The sequence below is a fragment of the Artibeus jamaicensis genome, unplaced genomic scaffold, assembly GCF_021234435.1.
Source record: "Artibeus jamaicensis isolate MK-2021 breed Jamaican fruit bat unplaced genomic scaffold, CSHL_Jam_final scaffold_1964, whole genome shotgun sequence".
Classification (NCBI taxonomy): domain Eukaryota; kingdom Metazoa; phylum Chordata; class Mammalia; order Chiroptera; family Phyllostomidae; genus Artibeus; species Artibeus jamaicensis.
In genome coordinates this window covers 33421168-33437755 of record NW_026522030.1, presented here as the reverse complement: position 1 = coordinate 33437755, position 16588 = coordinate 33421168, and the positions used below count along the sequence as shown (strand labels likewise).

At 36.5% G+C, this 16588-nt stretch overlaps 1 protein-coding gene across 1 annotated transcript in view; it reads right to left on the bottom strand.

The window, feature by feature from the left end:
- CARNMT1 (carnosine N-methyltransferase 1) overlaps positions 1–16588 on the bottom strand; it is a 46102-nt gene that overhangs the window by 22290 nt on the left and 7224 nt on the right. The window contains exons 2-3 of the mRNA XM_037140335.2: positions 16032–16227; positions 15105–15268 (exon numbers count right to left, since the gene is read on the bottom strand). Coding sequence (XP_036996230.1) covers positions 15105–15268; positions 16032–16227 — 360 coding nt within the window. The remainder of the gene's footprint in view (positions 1–15104; positions 15269–16031; positions 16228–16588) is intronic.

The window sequence follows — 16588 nt, the reverse complement described above, 5'->3', positions numbered from 1 at the left end:
TAACTTTTTATGTAGTTACTAGAAAATTTAAAATGACATCCATGGCTTACATTATAATTCCACTGATCAGAATTGACCCATACTAAGAAATCACAAAAACATAATTATGAGCAAAAAACATCCTTTCGCAGAGGATATTTCTGATATCCAATTAGTACAATTAGATAATTAGTACAATTACCAATTTATGATATCCAATTAGAGGATATTTCTGGTATCCTCTGTGAAAGGATATCATAAACATAAAGAGAAATACAATGTTTGTACTGTTTGGGGAACAATTCTAAACTAGTGTGCCACAAAAATTTATTTTTAATATTTTATTTTAGAGAGAGGGGAAGGGAAGGAGAAAGACAGGGAATGAAACATCAATGTGTGGTTGCCTCTCATGCCCCACTACTGGGGACCTGGCCCCCAATGCAGGCATGTGCCCTGACTGGCAATCAAATCAGTGTCCCTTTGGTTTGCAGGCCCACGCTCAATCCACTGAGCTACAACAGCCAGGGCCACAAACTTTTTTATAACATGCAATACCTTACTATTTAGTCAGGGGCACCAACCTTTTTTCTCTTAGACTTTCCAATTAAAAAAATGACAACAGCCAACACATAATAGCAGCTGTCTGGTATGAATCAAAATTATGCCTTTCTTTTTTTTTTTTTGTCAGCTAGGCAAAAATCATACATTTTGGTGTGCTACAGAATTTGAGTAATTTATGTGTGCCATGAGATGAATGAAAAAGGTTGAAAATTGCTGGTGTAGGGGTGATATAGTTAATGTAAGAAGATAAGATTAAAGTAGCAGTTTCGTATTGTTCTCTCTGGAGAGAATGTGCTCTATACAATGTTTGACAGTTTGAACTGTATCTGCAATGTTTCTTTTAAAAATATAAGCTTTTGATGTAAATAACAAAATGTCAAGTTTAACAAAGCTAGGTAGAGAAATATTTTTTATTCAAAGTAGAAAATGAGTTAGAAATCAGAATTAGTATCTAGCCCCTTCAAAAGCATGGTCCCAACTTACCTCTTACTCCCAACAAAACTCTATCAGCCAAACAACTTCTCACCAATGCCACAAAACACTTTTTCACCTTAATCTTTAGAGCTCCTACACACCCACAGAAGCTCAGTTTAAATTATCACCTTGTCTATGAAGTCCTTCCCAAATATCCCAGGCAAAGCTTGAATGTATTTCTTGATGCTTTCAGTACTTCGTTCATACCTCTATTACAGTTCATATTTCAAGTTCTTCACTTTGCTTCTTTTATTTAATACCCACAGGCCAGTCCTCTGTTTTGTAAATAAGGTTCAACGGAACACAGCCACAGCCATTCATTTATGTGCGGTAAATGGCTACAACAGAGCTGAGTAGACCCCAACATGACACTGCCTGCAAAACTACAATATTTACTATCTGGCACTTTATTTCATTTGTTATTGTAACATTAAAACTAATATCCTTGACATAAATAATTTCCACATGCAGAAGTATATCTGTAGAAAGCTTCTCTGAAATTGAATCGCAGGAGTCAAAAGATATGCATCTGATTTTCCTTAAATATTACAAAGTTGCTTCCATAAAATTTTACTAATTTATTCCATCAGCAACATGTGATTCCTCATACTTTCACTAAGTTACGTAACTTCTAAATCTTTGCAATGTAATGCACTTGAATTCTTGAACTATAAGAGCTTGAGATCTAGATTTGAGAGAAATCTGAAATATATATCTGTCCTTGGTCTACAAGGATTATCAGGATAAGGGAGAAATCTATTTTCAGTCTCTATGCTACTCATATTATATTGGCATTCCACACTTTCTCCATTTTCTCTTTTAAAATGCTTTCTTTAACCTAAAATAATACTTTCATAAATAACTTATATTTCTTATTTTAATCTAAGTGAAAATGCTTTTTTAAAGCTCAGCATATTTTTCTTAATGTCCAAGTATATAAAAATAATAAATTCAACATAGACAATAGTATACCAGTATCTTAAGAGTGTTAGACATGTACTGAAAGGTAGACATAACATATTCCTCCCACAAACAAAGTATCACTTCAGATTCTTCTACAATAGAATGAGTTAATCAAATTAAGACTTCCAGCTTTTAGGATGTTCAGCTAGCAGCTTTTTAGGGTTCGTTCATAAGAGAACATGAGTCAACATGGCTGTGATTTGTCAGTTCAGATAGGACTTGAATTTAAGAATCTTTTCTCAGCAACCATAAACTTTGTAGCACTAAATTCTTAAGTGAATAACTAGTGAAGTGTCTGGCATTCAGCACAGTTAAAATAGCATTTACTCCTATAACAAACAGACCCCAGTACAAACATCAGTCTGAGACTTCAAAGCTGCTTGGGCTTGCAGACCTGGGCTATTAAAAAATCTCAACAGGAACAAATTGGACAAACTGGTAAGACAAATGTGTTTTTGTAGGAAAAATATTTTAATGATACACATATAGTTAATTCTATACATTTTAAGTAAATTATCTTTTACAGACAGCTCAGTTAGAAAAGCCTTTATTGAAACTTCAGAAGGAAGAGAACACAATCAAAAGGGCTGACAGAAATTTGAGTCAATCCAGCCTGAGTGTAAAGACATCACATGCTGCTGTAGCACAAACAGGATCCTAGAAATTTATCTAAGACCCAAACTTGACCAGGATTTACCTAGAATCAACCTGGGTTCTGAAGGGCTATAATTATGTCCCTTTTCCAGGATTTGGGATTTACTTTTCCAGGATTTGGGATTAACTTTTCATGGAAAAGTTATGACTTAATACAGATATGGGCTTTAATGTGTTGTATTAGCCTTTTTTTTTAAGGTTCCCTGCCCTCCACCCCTCCCTGCCCTTTTAGAGAATAGGAAGAGAGAAAGAAAGAAGAAACATGGATGTGAGAGAGAAGCATTCACAGGATGCCTTTTGCACATAACTCAACCAGGGCCTGGACCTACAACCTGGGAATGCGCCCTGACCAGGAATCGAAGCAGTGACCGTTCACTATGCAGGATGACGTCCAACCAGCTGAGCCACGCACCGGTCAAGGCGTTAAGTTTTTTTGATAGCTCATCTTATCTACTATAAGCATCCAATCTAAATTAAACATGGGAAACAAATACATAGGAAGAAATGTGTATTTTCAAGAGTGGAAAAAACATTAGTTTCAAGAATGGAAAAAAAGTTTGATAGATATTTTGGCACACTTCATTTAAGTTTAGAAATTCCCCTCCACTTGTATAACACTGATTACTTCCAGGGAAGGGTGGCTAGGGAAGAGTTATGAGAAAGAGACTATATCCTTTGAAACCATTAAAATTTTGAACCCTATGAAATGTTTTAACTATTCAAATGTTTAATTATTTTCTTACCCCTCCCAACCTACTTTTCAAAAACAAAGATATTCTGAATCTTGAGCAACACCTGCACTTTATGTTTACAGAACCTATTAAACTCTTGTCTATTATTTTATAGACCAAGCACTGAATATACACACTGAGAACACCAACTGGTAACTTTAAGAATGTAATACCCTTTTGAAGCAGCAATGTTTATCAAAGTTTGCAAAACTTAAAACATTAAAAAAAGAAAAATTAAGGATATTTAAGAGATTAGATCATAATTCTAGTAGCTGTAAAATATGTAATGTAGGACCAATGAATTAAACATTAACAAAATAACCTGTACTTTTATTAAAGTAAACAAAGGTAGCCCTTAGAAGCTGTGTAATATTGAGCTATTTATTCCAACTTAAGCCAAGAGTCTTTGAATCAAGACATACTGATGAAGGTTTCATATATTATAAAGAAGAATTAGGGAAGATTTCACATTTCATAAAGAATTAGGGAGAAAAGATCTGTAATAGTGTCAACAATAAAAACTTTAAAATAAAATTTTAAAAAGGATTAAAAGCAGACCTCAGTGCTGCCACCACTAAGTTCCATGGGTAAAGAGGCAAAGACCCCTCCCAACAAAGAAAAGCTCCAGACCAGATGGTTTAACCGGCGAATTCTACTAAACATTAATTAAAGAATAATAAACACCAATTTTTCTCAAACTCTTCCAAAAAAAATTGAAGAGGGAACACTTCCTAATTCATTCCATGGGGCCAGAATTATTCTGATACCAAAGTTAGATAAAGGCATCACAAGAAAAAAAAAACTTGGAAAAGAAAAAAACATCAGTATCACTTACACATATAGATGTAAAAATACTGCACGAAAATATTAGCAAATTGAACTCAAGAATATATTAAAACAATTATTCACCAGGACCAAGTGGGATTTATCTCTGCAATGCAAGGGTGTTTCCATATAAGAAAATTAATGTAATATAGACCATTAATAGGACAAAGAAAAATCTAGAATCATTTCATTTGACACAGAAACATGTGACAAAATGCAACACCTTTCAGGACAAAAATTCCCAAGATATCGGCAATAAGGATAAACTCCTCAGTATGATAAAGGGCATTATGAACAACCCAGAGTTAAGCTCACACTCCGTGGTGAAGGATGGAAAGCTTTCCCTCTATGACCAAGAACAACATAAGCAGCCCCATTTACCACTACTATTCAACACTGTATACTGGAAGTTCTAGTCAGAGCCATTTCTCTAATAGGAAAGGAAGAGGTTAAAAACCATCTCTATTTACAGATGATAGAATCTATATGTAGAAAATCGGACTTCTGCCAAGATGGAGGTGTAGGTGGAAACACTTTACCTTCTCGCACAACCAAATCTAAAAACAACAAAGTTATAGTAACAATAAACACAGCCAAACCACAAAAAATCAAACTATATGCAAGTCTGACAACAACAAACCCTTCAGCCAAACTGGTAAGAGGGGCAGAGCCAACAGCAGAGCTGGGTCAGGCAGTAAAGACCCACCAGACCAACCCCGGCGCAAGACCCAGGCACGCCGGCAGCTGTGGGTGGATCCTAGGTGTGGAATAGCGATGAGCCCATCCACTGAGGGCTGACCACAGCCACATATTCATGCGCAGATAAACCGTAAATTGGTAAAAGAGCGAGTAGTGAGATGGACCACGCAGGTCCCTGCAGCAGGAAGCGGCAGAGGGGATCGCCACTGTCCCTCTCTGACCCTGCCCCCACATACAGCGTCACAAACCAGTGACCTGGGTGGCCCTCCCAGGTGAACACCTAAGGCTCCACTCCTCATACATAACAGGCATGAACAGATCAATACATGGCTCAAGAACAACTCAGAGCCCCAGAGCCAATAAATCTAAGCAACAAAGAAATAGCCAAACTTTCAGATGCACAGTTCAAAACACTGGTGATCAGGATGCTCAGAGAACTGGTTGATTTTAGTCACAAATTAGAGGAACATATGAAGGCTAAACTAATTGAAATGAAGGGAAATGCACAGGAAAACAATAGTAATGGAAAGGAAACTGGGACTCAAACCAAAGGAGTGGACCAGAAGGAGGAAAAAATGACCAAACAGCAAAGGATGAAGAAACAAGAATTCAAAAAAATGAGGAGAGGCTTAGGAACCTTCAGGAAATCTTTAACTGTTCCAACATCCAAATTATAGGGGTACCAGAAGGGGAAGAGGAACAGCCAAGAGTGGAAACCTTATTTGAACAAATAATAAAGGAGAACTTCCCCCATCTGGCAAAGGAAATAGACTTCCAGGAAATCCAGGAAGCTCAGAGAGTCCCAAAGAAGTTGGACCCAAGAAGGAACACACCAAGGCACATCATCACTACATTAGCCAAGATTAAAATGAAGGAGAGAATTCTAGAAGCAGAAAGAGATAAGGGGACAGTCACCTACAAAGAAGTTCCCATCAGACTGTCAGCAGATTTCTCAAAAGAGACCTTACAGGCAAGAAGGGTCTGGAAAGAAGTATTACAAATCATGAGATACAAAGACCTACATCCAAGACTGATCTATCCAGCAAAGCTTTCATTTAGAATGGAAGGACAGATAAAGTGCTTCTCAGATAAGATCAAATTCAAGGAGCTCATCATCACCAAGCCATTATTATATGAAATGTTAAAGGGACTTATCTAAGAAAAAGAAGATAAAAAAGATGAACAGTGAAAGGACAGCAAACTCACAGTTATTAACAACCACACCTAAAACAAAAGCAAATTAAGAGGACAGCTAGATCAAGAGATGAACCATAGAAATGAAGATCATGTGGAGTAACTAGCAACAGGGGAGTGGGAGAAGGAGAAGGGGGGAGAAGGTACAGAAAATAAGTAGCATAGACGGTAGGTAGAAAATAGATAGGGGGGAGGGCAAGAATAGTAGGGGAAATACAGAATCTAAATAACTTGAGATATGTGGTCATAAACTAAAGGGGGGAATGGTGGGGGAGGGAGTGGGCAGGGTGGGGGGGAATGAAGGGGGGAATAGAACAACTGTAATGGCATAATCAATAAAAGATATTTTTAAAAATTAAAAAAATCTATATGTAGAAAATCCCAAAGAATCCATAAGAGAGCTAGTAGAGTCAATAAACAAATTAACCAAAATTGCAGGGTCCAAGATCAATACACAAAAAAAACAGAAATTGTGTTTCTATACATTATCAATGAGCAATCCAAAATAGAAATTAAGAAAGCAATTCCATTTATAATAGCATCTAAAAGATCTAAATACAGCCCTGGCTCAGTGGATTGAGCGCGGGCCTGCGAACCACATGATCGCGGTTCGATTCCCAGTCAGGGTACATGCCTGGGTTGCAGGCCAGTTCCCAGCAGGGGACACATGAGAGGCAACCATACATTGATATTTCTCTCCTTCTCTCCTTCCCTTCCTCTCTAAAGATAAATAAATAAAATCTTATAAAAAAAAAAGAGCTAAATACTTAGGAATAAATCTAACAAAGGAGGTGAAGGACTTGTTTACTGAAAACTAAAACCCTGCTGAAAGATACTGAAAATCTAAATAAATGGAACAATGTCTTGTACTGGTGGATAACAAGATTTAACATTGTTAAAATGTCACTACAACCCCAAATAATCTACACAGTCAACATAACCCCAAACAAAATTCCAGCAGCCTTTTTCACAGAAATGGAAAAGGCTGATTCTGAAATTCATATGCAATTGCATAATTGTAGGACTCACATTTCCTGACTTCAAAACTTACAAAACGACAGAAATGAAAATAATGTGGTACTGGCATGAGGGCAGACAGACCAATGGAACAGAATAGAGAGCTCAGAAATAAACCTCTGCCTATATACTCTATTGATTTTCAACAACAGTGTCAAGACAATAAATGGGGTAAGGACAGTCTTTTAAACCAATGGTGCTAGGAAAACTGGATACCCGCTTTTAAAAGAATGAAGTTAGGCTCTGGCTGGGGTGGCTCAATGAATTGAGTGCTGGCCTGCAAACCAAAGGGTCACTGGTTCCCAGTCTAGGACACATGCCTGGGTTGCAGGCCAGGCCCCCAGTAGGGGGCACTCCAGAGGCAATTACACATACATGTTTCTCTCCCTCTCTTTCCCCCTCCCCCTCTCTAAATATAAATAAATAAATAAAATCTTTTTTTTTTTAAATGAAGTTAAGACTCTTGCTTTATACCATACACAAAAATTGACTCAAAATGAATCAAAGATCCAAACTTAAAACACCGAAAGTATAATACTCTTGGGAAAATTTTGGGAAAAATCTTCAAGACACTGAATTTGGCAATGAATTCACAGATGTGACAAAAAATAAACTAGATTTCACCAAAATTATAAAACTTTATACATTAAAGTACACGATCAAAAAAAGTGAAAAAACAACCTATAGCATGGGAAAAATATTTACATACCATATATTTTCAAGGAATTAATACATGCAAAGATCACACAATCTCACCTACAGTAAATCATCTTCAGTCCAGACATAACACAAAAAGCTTGAAGAAGAGACAGTGTTATACAAAAAACAGAAACCCCAACATACTGTGTCCTCACTAATACAATGCATTAACAAGTCCGCGGTAACTAAAAGTATAAATTAAAAGCTTGTCAAATGAGTACTATGTATGTCAAGCAGTTCCAGTAGCTGAAGTATTTGAAATCTACCTAGCTTTGAAAAGTACGATATACTTCTTTCTAGAAAACATGTCACTGAACATCTTCCTAAATTATATCTGCAGAGCACAGCAAAAAAAAGAACAATAAATTCCTTATATTACTTCTGAATTTCATACATTAGATATTTGCACACAGAAGTAAGCAGTGGTCTTTTTGTTGTTCTTACATCTAAACATGACTATAGTGATAAATTCAACTGTGCTTCCAACATTACTCATTTACTGAGTTATTTCTGGGTCTCAAACCCAGAACACTCAACATCAGATAAAGAAATATTTATGAACTGAAAATCAGTAAGGTGCCATAACTGTCATCAACAAGGGAGTAAAAGTAATGAAAGGTTTAAGTGATACAGGAATCACAAGTACAAAATAAATCTATTACACTTTCAAACGTGTGCTTAGAAGGTAATTATAGCACAGAATATCAAAAAATTACTAGAGATAAACAGAAATACAATGGGTAAGTTTTATGGTACTTATTCTGCTAAAGAGAATCTATCAGGCATACAGACATACAGGTATTCAAACAAGGTGGATTAGTAGCCATTACATGGCAAATAAAGGCTGGCTAAAAAACAAGAAAACTTCAATCCTATCCTTTGCAAATAACAATACTAATATACCATGGTTTCCTGTAAACACAGTATGTAGGGTTCATTTACTGTTGAAGAAGTACCTATGTATTTCTTCCTTGAGAGTCACAGTACATGTTTAAAAAAATTTATTTATTTCTTTTTAGGAAGATGAGAAAGGAAGGAGAAAGAGAGGGAGAGAAACATCGATGTGTGAGAGACACATCCACCAGCTGCCTCCTGCAAGCCCCCAACCGGGCATGTACCCTGACCAGGAATTGAGCCAAGGACTGACTGTCTTACAGGCTGATGCTCAGGCCACTGAGCCACACCAGCCAGGGCTCAGTATTTAATATGGCAAAGATGTCCTATTAACCTACAGCAGGAAAGATGCCAAAATCAATGTGCATGAAGTAAAAGGTACGGATGCAGATGAAAACTTAGACCCTATCTCCTTTTCTAGAAGGCAACAGTATTGCTTACATTGTCATATGTCTATTAGATGCAACACAGTTTATGGACAAAATTGTCTGAAGTAATTTAAGCAGCTAATAAATGTTTTTTTTTCTGACTGTTGCTATGACTTACTTCTGTTTCTACTGTTTCTTTAGCTCAGTTGGTGGGGCATCATCCCACAAGGCGTAAGATCACCAGTTCAATTCCCGGCCAGGGCATGTGTGAGAGGCTGGCAATTGATGTTTCTCTCTCTCAATGATGATTCTCCCCTTTTTTCTCCCTCCCTCCCCCTCTCTCTAAAAATAAATAAAACCTTTAAAAAAATTATGAGATGTTCAGAGATGCAAAAAAAGAATGTAACCCATCATTATAAGAGAAAGCCTTCAACACAGCTGACCCACAAATAGCATGTGTTAGAAGTATCAGGGATTTTTAAATAATCATTTAAAAATGTCAAAGAATCAAGTGGAAAAGGTAAATCACATGTACAAATACAAAATTTCAGCACAGAGAGAATATACACAAGAGAAAATATATGTGCACACTAAAGTGCTAGAATATTTTTTAATGTGGTATTAGAAATAAGGAACTCTTTCAATGGCCTTATTGACAGACTGACATAATAGAGAACCAGTGAAGTTCATGCAAGGTTAGTAGAAATTATCCAAACTAAAATAGAAAAAGAGTTAGGGGGCAGGGGCAGTATGGAAAAGCCATACAAAACCTGAGCAAGAATGAGTTTTATATATATATATAACTGGATTCCCAGAAGAGAAATAGAGAAAAGAGGAGGAAAAATACGTGAAGAGATAAGAACAAAGAATAATTCAGTGATCTATACCCACTCAAACTCCCAAAAGCCAAGCAAAGCAAACCCCAAGCAGGATAAACACACACAAAAAGTATATTCAAACTGCTGACAAACAAAGGTGGGGTGGGGTAAGGGGAATGGGGGGGACAAAGGTGGGGTACTAATGGGTACAGGGTCTACGTGGGGTTGCTGGAAATGTTTTAGAATGACAAGAGAGGTAATGGGTGCACATACAACATGTGCATGTACTTCATGCCAGCCCCTGAACTGTTAGGTTTAAAATGGTTACTTCTGTTATATGCATCTCACCTCAATATTTTAATAAGAAAAAAAGACATAAATATATAATTCTCAAAATGAAGACACAAAATGTCCTTTAAACCTATGAGAACGTTCAACTTCACTCATAAGAGAAATACAAAATAAAATTATGCCAATATACAATTTCCCACCCATTGATTAGACTGGCAAAGTTCAAATGCTTAATAATACAGTATGTTTGGGAAGGCTGTGAGAAAATAGGCACTTTCCTACATTCTTAGAAAGACAAAACCCATGTAAAAGTACATGGCTATACCTGTGGCAGAAAGACACTAAAGTAGCACCCACTTCCTGGTGTTCGTGGCTTTTTATAATTCCCTCCCTCTGAACGTGTGCAGGACCTACGAGCTGCTTCTAACCAACATGTCACTCCTGTGACTGTGTTACATTATGAAATACTCCATTTGGAGACTGCTAGCTCTAGACTTTCCACGCTGGCTTCATAAAGTGGACATTTGTGAAAAATCCACAATATACGGAACTATGAGGCCTCTAGGAGAGGAAGCAAGTCTTTAGCCCAGTCAACGAGAAGCCAGGACCTACAACCACAATGGAATGAATTCTGCCGCCGTGTGTGAGCTTGGAAGTAGACATTTCCACAGACAAGCCTCTAGATGGAAACGCAGCCCAGCAGACAACTTCACCGCAGCCATGTAAGACCTTAGACAGAGAACTCAGTCAGGCCTTGCCCAGACTTTGACCCTCAGAAACTAAAATAATAAATGTGTGTTAGTGTTAAGACTGTAGTAACCTCTTACACAGCCGTGGATAACTAACACATGAATCAAGCTACACACCTTTACCTTTCAGATGCAGCAATCTCACACCTAAGAACTTACACTGAAGACAACCTCCAGCAATGCAAAAACACATATACATAGGTTGTTAATTGTAACATTATTTATAATTGCAAGATACTGCCAACTACTTAAATAACCAAATATGACAGTGGTGGAAGTACTTTAAAGCTGTTTTAAAAAAATGACTGAGGAACTGAGGAAGATCTCCATGAACTGATGATATGTAGCTATTTCTAGGATACAGCATTAAGTGGAAAAAAAAAAGCAAAGTATAAAATAAAATGTATACTATGCTACATTTTGTGTATGGAAAGGGGTGCTTAAACATATCTTACTACTTTTATAAAAAACGAGAAGGATAAGCAAGAAATCCATGATACTGACAGAGGGTGTGAGACTGGGTGTACCGGGTGAAATGAAGCATAGGAAAAGACTAGAGGAGAAAATACATTTTTCTGAGTATCTCTTTTTTCTAAGTTTATCTAGTTGATAGTCCACAAATTAAAAAATGAAATAAATCAACAAGAATGAGGTAGGGGATGAGGATGCACAACCTTAGAACTGAAAGTAAACAGAAACAAATCAACTAAATGTACCGAATTTCAAATAAAAAAAAAGAAAAACATAACCACACTTTGAAGATGAGGGGGCTGAAGGGAAGCTAATATAAATAGTGAATTATATTTTTATTAGTACTGTTGGTTTAGAAAAAAAATGGCTAGCAAATCCTGAACTCCTTTTTGGTAGTTAGTGTTTTTCAAAAATGTACGGAGGTAGCCATTCTGAAATGTTTGTATTACAGGACAGAGTAAAATGTACTGATGTTGTCAGAAGTCAGAGTCCTCACTAGGGAAAAAAACAGAGACTAGGAGAAGCCAAGAAGTAACCCAAAGGGGCTGGACTGGAATTGGAGGTATTGCTACAACTGCATGATTTAAAACTGTGTGTGTGTGTGTTCTGTCCACTGAAAGACTCAGAAGCAATGACACCTTATTAACAATAAACATGCCAAGTGCCAGATCCTGGTTTCTATAGACCATTCCACATTAAAAGGAACCAGGTCCTTAAAAAAAAGTACCCAATTCCATGACTGAACTAGAGACGACACAAGATGGGACTGAAATATCTTACTGTGCCAGAAAGTAAGAAAGCATTAAAAAAAAAAAGAAAGAAAGAAAAGAAAAAAGAAAGAAGAAAAAGAAAGGAAGAGAAGAAGCAAGAAAATAAAAAAGAAAGATCAGGGCATGCCAAGCCCAAAGGACATAGCAGCCAACTGAAGGGACTCCTCCTGGCCAAATCTGAGGCAATTTGAAATTTAAAAACCAAAGCAATAGATTGTAACCATCTAATATAACTGAATAAAATAAGAACCATGAATCCTTCCTGATAAGAGTTAAGATACATATAGTAGAATGCTGACTGATAATTGTAGTGTCATCAGTGTTAGAAATATAATTAAGTGTTAGATAAGTGTTAGAAAGTCACCATTCCACAACCATCATAGCACAGGTTAGTTCATGAAAGAATCATCATCGGATGACAATTCTAAGGGGAAGAAAGTTTGAGAAGTAACAGGATACTGACTGCACTGACTCAAAGTGTTTCCTCAGATACTGCTTGTAAGTTGCAAGAGGAAAAACAGTAACTAAACGGTGGTAAAACCAAGTAACATCTTGATTGGGTGATCATCATTAAATCATCAATGATAAGCTGATAAACACTGTATGTCTCTGAATGTGGAATCCTGAAAAGAATACAACATTAAGTATGTATTATTTTGAAAAAGGACATATACTCTAGATGTAATCATGAAGAAACATCAGTCAATGTCAAACTGAGGCATAGTCTTCAAAAAATGACAATGTCATAAAGTCAAAAATAAAAAGGGGTGGTGGTGGTGAGCCAAGGAACTGTTCCAGAGTAAAGACCAAGACATTAGGTAAGAAGGCAGGCAGTGACATTGAAGCAAGATGCTCTCTATGCTACTGCTGGTTCTGAAGTTGGGGGAAGGGGCCCTAGTTAAGGGAATATAGGAATGCAACTCCAGAAGCTGGGAAAAGCAAGAAAAAATATTCTAACCCAGGGTTTCTAAAAGGAGCTCAGCTCCTTTAATACTTTGATTTTGGTCCAGGAAAACTCACTTCAGACTTCTGATCTCTAGAACTCTAAGAGAATAAAATATGTTATTTTAAACCCCAAACAATAACAAAGAAAAAAACTAAGACATTACAATCAAATGTAGTACAATATTCCAGATTAGGTTCTAGACTGGATAGAAAAATAAGTGTTAACAGAGGACATTATCAGGATAACTTATGAAACTTGAATATAGACTTGAATATAGACTTGAATATGGATTAGAAAATAGTATTCAAGGTTAAATTTCTTTTACCGTGGTAAATCCACTGTGTTTATGTAAGAGAACAAATACCTCTGTTCTTAAAAACATATACATAAACTTGGGGAAGGTAGGAAGGAGGGAAGTAGAAAAAAGAAATAATAAAGCAAATGTGAAAGGTTAAGAATTGATGAATTTAGATAAAGAGTGTATGGGAGCGCTCTGTACAATTCCTCTATCTTATTTGTAATTTTAAAATTACTTCAAAATAAAAAAAATTTTTTTTTAAAGAAAGAAGACACACACACGTACTGAAATTTGTAGAAGGATATAGCAAACCTAAAGAGGTCAATCACTGAGGAGGGGAAGAAGATGAGGAAAAGGAACCTGTCTCCAAAGACATTTAAATGACAGACTGAACTCCATCCAGCGGTTCCCCATAAACACAGTGTCTAAGCCGGGGGTTCCTAACCAGATACCCATGAATCCCAAGGGGTATGGAAAGAATTCACTAGATCTATGAAGGGGATAGGAAAAAAACTACATTTTAGTTTCATTAACCTTTACCTGATATTTCTCCCCCCCCATTATAAATGCAAGCAACAAAGAGTACCTGTGACTTTATCAACAACAGAAATCACATACGTTTCCACTTCATATTAGTTAGTAAAATCCTCAAAATAACCTATGTACTATTCAGTATTTTAAAATACAGTTAACATCTGCTGCTAGATTTTAATGAGATGATTTTTTTTAAAAAGCAGGTTATATCACAAATCAGCTTTTTAGGTTTTTGATAACTGTATTTCAAAATAACTGGCTTCTGGATAATCCTATGTATTTTATCTTATACATTTATAATTTTTAAATGGCTTTTTCTTTTAGATTTTATTATTTTTAGAGAGGGGGAAGGGAGAGAGGGAGAGAAACATCAATGTGTGGTTGGTTGCCTCTCATGTGCCCCCCCCCCCCCAACTGGAGACCTGGCCTGCAACCCAGGCATGTGCCCTGACTGGGGATCAAACCAGCCATCCTTTGGTTCACAGGCCAGCACTCAATCCATTGACCCACACCAGTCAGGGCTATATTTTAATCCTCATCTGAGGACATGCTTATCCATTTTAGAGAAAGGAGAAGGTGGGGGAACATGGATGTGAGAGAGCAACACAGATCCGCTGTCTCTCACACACTCCCCAACCAGGGACCTAACATACAACCCTGGTGTGGGCCCTGACCTGAATCAAACCAGTGACCTCCAACCAAGTGAGCCACACAGGCCAGGACCATCTTAAACATTTACAAATGTTACTCTTATGGGCTTCAGGCTGTTAAAGGTTGTTGTGATGAAAAAAGTGAAGAAACTCTGCCCTAAGCTACTGATTCCTCATTTGCTTACAAGTATGTCATAATGAGGAAAATTAAAACAGTTTACAGCTTTTTTGTTCTGTCACAAAGCAAATTATAAAGACATCATTGATAATGAACATTTGATCTAACTCTCCCATTATTTAATTCCTCATTTCCCATATGTGCTAGACCAGTAACTATTCACATTAACTACAACCTCACACAAAGCATCCAAGAACAAGTATACCATCATATACCCACACATGAAAAAAAATACGGGCACACAGTTAACTATAAAAATTAATCAAGACTGAAATGCCTCATAGAGAAACTCAGTGCTTACATATCTTAAAGAAATTGGTTAAAAATAAGATACTATTTACCATCTCTCTTTTGGAAAATTTTTTAAAATTTCTTTAATGATTGGCTGGTAACAGGCATCCCTTTCTGCTTTCCCAGTTTCACACCAGTCTCGTACAAACTGTTTCAATGTGGATTTTAATTTATCCATGTCAAATGTAGATGCTGGCATAATCTTTCCATTCCCCTGTTTAAAAACAAGAAATCAATTAGTTTCTGAGAAAAGTAATCAATCCTGAATATGGCTACACAGACATGCTACAAAGGGACTATATAATAGAGGGATTAGTGGATAAGTCACTGGCCTCTCACCTCAACAGGTTTCAAGTGCAGCTTCAGATCCTAAATGAAAAGTTTGGTGGTCTCACTTTTACCCTCAATAGATTATGGTCCATTAATCATGAAACCACCATATAATTAAGCAGTCTTTACTCAGGAGAGGACCAGCACTGAGCTGCTATGGAAACCGAACATTCTCCAAGAAAGAGAGAAGAAAAGTCCCTCCAGGTCATTGATGGGGCAGCATGGAGAGGCTTACAGTGGAGTGGTCCAAATGTACCTATCCTATGGATACAAAAGGAGGACTTGAGTTTCTATTACTGCCAGTCCCTTGAGATTTGTAAGTGAAAATAATTTCTTCAAAGATGACTATCAACAGATACGACATACTGGAAACAATGAGTTTAGCAAGGGACATTTATAAAAATTGATGTCTCTAACTCTATATGCCAGAACACTACATGAAAGTGTATCAAAATGCCAACAATTAACTTAGTATTTAAAGAAAAAAATCAATGAACAAATCCAGTTTCCGTCATAATCAAATGACTGAATATAGAAGCAAGAACATTCTGAGGTCAAATGCAAAGTTGTAAAAATGAAATCCAGAAAGGTAAGACCACAATATATGGACAGTAAACTTGATAACAAATGGAACAAATTTCACATACATTTTCTCCATATTCTTTATTTTCAAACATATGTATGCAATCATTCACAATGGTCAGTAGTATTTCTTGATTATGATCAATGCATTTCCGGATCTTGTCCAAGTGAAGAAGAAACTGAGGAAGTAGTTTCTGTTGATTAGCTGGAAGTGATCGAAATTGTCTTTCTGTTCGGTTCACTCGCTCATGCATACTGGTGCTAAAACATAAAAGGTGTTTTTTAAAATGGCAAAAGAATTCTCTACAGAGACCAATCTTATTTTAAGATTGTCTTTTTGTACAATTATTCCCTTTTATAATGATGGATGCTGTCCTGTCACTTACAATGTTTTGCTTTCTTAAAGAATATCCACTTAGAAAGTTTTATGTTTCCACCTTAGCAGAAATTCTCTAAGCAGCCAAACAAAAGACAAATTGTTTGTAACTAGTAAAAGCAAACATCTGCACCAACTAGAAGAGAGGGGAAAAATTAAAGAGGATTAGTGTACAATAAGTTTATTTTCATGACTTCAATTTCCAAACTTAAAATTTTCAGCAAAACTAGCTGAATGCTTTAGATT